The sequence below is a fragment of the Ruditapes philippinarum genome, unplaced genomic scaffold (genome assembly GCF_026571515.1).
Source record: "Ruditapes philippinarum isolate M1 unplaced genomic scaffold, ASM2657151v2 ctg15306_1_1_1_1, whole genome shotgun sequence".
NCBI lineage: Eukaryota > Metazoa > Mollusca > Bivalvia > Venerida > Veneridae > Ruditapes > Ruditapes philippinarum.
Genome location: NW_026857776.1, coordinates 3,121 through 6,960, shown reverse-complemented (window position 1 = coordinate 6,960; position 3,840 = coordinate 3,121). Strand labels below are relative to the sequence as shown.

General features: G+C 49.1%; 1 protein-coding gene across 1 annotated transcript; it reads right to left on the bottom strand.

The window, feature by feature from the left end:
• Positions 1-642: 642 nt before the first annotated feature.
• Positions 643-3,400, bottom strand: LOC132750992 (uncharacterized). The gene is made up of 3 exons (XM_060741091.1): positions 3,205-3,400; positions 2,417-3,141; positions 643-2,079 (listed from the first exon to the last, which is right to left on the bottom strand). Exons 1-3 carry the CDS (start codon positions 3,398-3,400, stop codon positions 643-645), a joined length of 2,358 nt encoding a protein of 785 aa, XP_060597074.1.
• Positions 3,401-3,840: the final 440 nt, after the last annotated feature.

Sequence of the window (3,840 nt, the reverse complement as noted above, 5' to 3'; positions counted from 1 at the left end):
CTATTTTACTAAATTTAGTTAAGCGCACATATGTTTGATGTGTTTATAAATGTCTCGAAATTGTTAGGTTTAAGGTTCAGTTATTGTTATCGCATCGCAGAACCGCATATATTAAAGAAAGTTGTCTTTGAGATAATGCAATATAACACGAACCCTTTTAATTTGCCATATCATGGTGTCCTTCTCCGACATATTGCATATTACTTACAAGTACAAATGTTGCTGCAATGCAGTAATCGAGAAGCTCCGCGCAAAAAAAAGTTTCTTCTGCCGAAAATATAATATGAAATTAATACTTGCAATTCAAAGCTTGTTTGCTACATAAAGATTATTATTTACTTATTGCAAACTTTTTCTCTGCTCGACTATGTTGATGTTTTGTCATTGGCTGAAACCATCACGTGATCAATACACAGGTGTGAACTAATTTAATTTTCATTAAAATTATGCCGTTTATCGGACATATAATAATTGTATGTACAAATAAATTTATAAAACAATCTTGTGGATAATACAGTCTTAAACGCACCTTTCTGAGGTCTGGTTCTCGACTGCGGATCTTCCTCCATCGTCAGCTTGGTGCCCGCCAGATGTTTCGGCCCTTATCCAAGTACATCTTTAATGGCGGGTGGGCCCACCGTCTTACGGTGTGGAGGTTGATCGCATCCAGCTTGTCTCCTCGCGTCGTAGCCACAGCCAGCTAGACGCCCGCTCAGCAGCCTGGCTCAGCTTCTGGATTGCCCGGCGCCTGTCTCTGCCAGTGGTGCCAACAGCTGTCATCAATCTACATACAGATTGCGCACAGAACCCTCTAGCGCCTACTTCGATGGGGAATAGCCAAGTCCGCCAACCTCGGTGTCGGCACTGCTCAAGTAGTTCAGTGTACTTGGCTTTCTTCCTCTCATAGGCCTCTTCACATCTCGTCTCCCAAGGTACTGTCAACTCGATGACAACGAGCTTCTTCCCTGTCTCGGACCACAGTACAATGTCTGGTCTCAAGTTGGTCTGAACGATACCCGGGAACACAAGCTTCTTTCCTAGATCGACTGACATATTCCATCCTGTGGCGCCGTCAAGGATCGATTTCTTCTGTGAAGCTTCTGTCTTCGCAGTTTCACCCGGTCTCACAAAGTTGATGTGGCCTGCCTGTGAGTTACTTCTGCGTGGCTTCTTCTTCTCCCCTTCCAGCCAATCGGCAACCGCTCTGAGGACGTTGTCGTGTCGCCAGCGATATCTGCCCTGCGTCAGTGCTGTGGAGCAGGAAGATAAAACATGTTCCAGAGTGCCTGGTTTCTTGCACAGACTGCATGTTGGGTCTGTGATTAGTCCCCATCGGCATAGGTTAGCTGGAGATGGCAGGAGGTCATGAACTGACCTGAGGAGGAAGGATAGACGAAGTGGTTCATACTTCCAGATGTCTTCCCAGGTCAGCTTCCTTTCCATGGTTTCCCACGTTGTCCATGCACCCTGCGCACCCATCTCTACCGCTCTGGCCTGTCTCTTGTTCTCCTCTTCCTTCCGTACTTCTGACTGTATCAGGGCTCGCCTCTCAGTCTGGTTGGCTTGGCTCCATAGGAGTGTTTTGGTTGCACCAATACCTTGTCGTCCGACAGCCGTTACACCAACGATGTCCTTGTGCATGAGAGAGCTCTCCGCCTGGCTGACAGTCTCTGTCGCTGACCACTTTCTTCCAGTACGGGTAACGATCCCTGCTTCCCGGATCTGCTCATCTGGGGAGTCTCTTAGGGTAAGCACCAGTCTTGTCTTCGCCGTCTTGAATTCTTCTACCAGTGAAGATAGTGGGAGTTGCAGTTTGTTGGTTTTCCCATACAGTCCAACACTGGAGAAACTGGGTGGGATTCCAAGCCACTTGCAAGATGTCGGCTGGTGATTCTCTCTAAGGCTTCTATTGTTGAGCTGGGTACCTCGTACAGCATCATTGGCCAGATCAGCCTTGGTAGTAAGGCATGCTGGTACAACCAGGCCTTGAACTTCCCAGGTAGGTTGCTCCGGTCTATCTTCTTCAGCCCGTCTTCTACCTGGTTCTCTAGCTTCTTGACGTTGTCCTTGTCTACTAGGCTGGCATCAAACCACTTCCCAAGGCACTTAATTGGGTTCTTTGTGAAGGATGGGATCTCCTCGTTCTGTACTCGGAGCACGAATCTGTCTGTCGTCTTGCCTTTCTTGATAATGAGGGACCTGGACTTTACGGCCTTGAATTTCATTCGGGCCCATGACGCGACGTCTGTCAGTGCTGTCAACATCCATCTAGCCTGGACGTGTGTTGGTGTCGTCAACGTGAGGTCATCCATAAAACCTCGGCTTAATGGAGGTAGATACCTGACTCTGTCTTTGGTCCGCGGGTCTCTCTAATGGCAGCATTGATGAGCAGATTCATCCCCATTACGAAGAGTACCACAGAAACAGTACATCCGGTGACTATACCTTTCTCCAACTTCTGCCACTTCGTCAGCTGGTCACCAACAGAAAACCGAAGCTTGATGCCGTCAAGGTAGCTGGTGATGATTTTCTGGACATGGTTGTCGACGTGGTAGTGCTGGAGGGCTGTGTAGATCAGCTGATGGGGAATAGATCCATATGCGTTGGCAAGATTGAGCCAAACTACTGTCAAGTCTTTCTTCCCCGTCTTCGCCTCTTGGATTAGTTGGGTGATAGCACTGGTGTGCTCTACACAACCGGAGAAACCAGGTACTCCACCCTTCTGGACTGAAGTGTCGATGTACGCGTTGGTCGTCAGGAAAGAGGTAAGTCTTCTGGCCAGGATAGCGAAGAATATCTTCCCCTCGACATTTAGTAGCGAGATGGTCCGGAACTGATTGACTGTCTTGGAGTTCCTTTCCTTGGGTGTGAATATTCCCTCTGCTTCCTTCCAGGCTTCTGGTACTTCCGCTTTCCTCCAAACCACCTTGAGGAGTTTCCATAGCCTCTTCAGTAGGAGTGGGCACATCTTGTACACTTTGTACGGGATGACGTTAGGACCAGGAGTAGAGCCCCATCGAGCCTTCTTGACGACGTCCTTCACCTCTCCCAAAGTGGGTTCAGTGGTTACCAGTGGCGTCTCTGGAGGTAAGGCAAGATCTATCCGGACACAGTCCCCTATGGCGTCTTCTCTGTTGACATCTGAATGCGTATCATGCAGGTACTTCTCAACCTCTTCAAGTGGGGTCTCTTATGTTCCTGAACGCTCTTTGTCAAGCAGAGTCTTTGCAAATTTGTATGGGTTGGCTGTGAACGCAGCTCTCTTTCTTGTTCGCTCCCTCGCTTTTCTCCTCGTGTTCTCAGCTCGCCGCAGAGACTTCAACTGTGTGCGCAGTGTGTCACGTAGTTCGGACAGGCCAAGGCGCTGCACTGGAGAGCTGTCTCGGTACTGCTTCTTCATCTGTCTGATTTCTTTCCTCAGGTTCTCTATGCGGTGTTGCCTCCGGTTCGGCTTATGAGCCTCCTTGCGTTTCTTTGTTTCTTCAATCCCAAACCTCTCCCTTGAACAGAGTATACAAGGGTGGAAAGGGTGTGTAACTTCCGGTGTACTGGACCTTGCATGGATGATTCGAGGATGATTTCTAGGTCCTCGTCAAACTGTTTCCATGGTGCCTTCTCAGATGCCTTGGGCCACTTGATCTTGGGTGTTCTTGTGGTAGGCATTGGGCGTGGTCGGTCAGGGACGGCCTCTTGCTCCTGTGGTTGGCTGCTAGTGTCCTGCGAGTAATTCAGTAGCTCTAGGAGGGGGTCGTCTTCATCCATCATTGGATCCCGGGTGGCATCGTGCGCTGTCTCTTGAGCGGAGAGTTCATCAGTACTGTGGGTAGTCTCCTGACTGGA

Bases quoted from the DNA above. Each gene is read 5' to 3' on its own strand.
- LOC132750992 (XM_060741091.1), bottom strand. From the start codon at position 3,400: ATGAAGAAGCAGTACCGAGACAGCTCTCCAGTGCAGCGCCTTGGCCTG. The intron at 3,142-3,204 runs GTTCAGGAACAT...ATACGCATTCAG, and splicing joins GACTCTGCTTGACAAAGAGC to ATGTCAACAGAGAAGACGCC. The intron at 2,080-2,416 runs GTACTCTTCGTA...GTTTGATGCCAG, and splicing joins CCGGATGTACTGTTTCTGTG to CCTAGTAGACAAGGACAACG.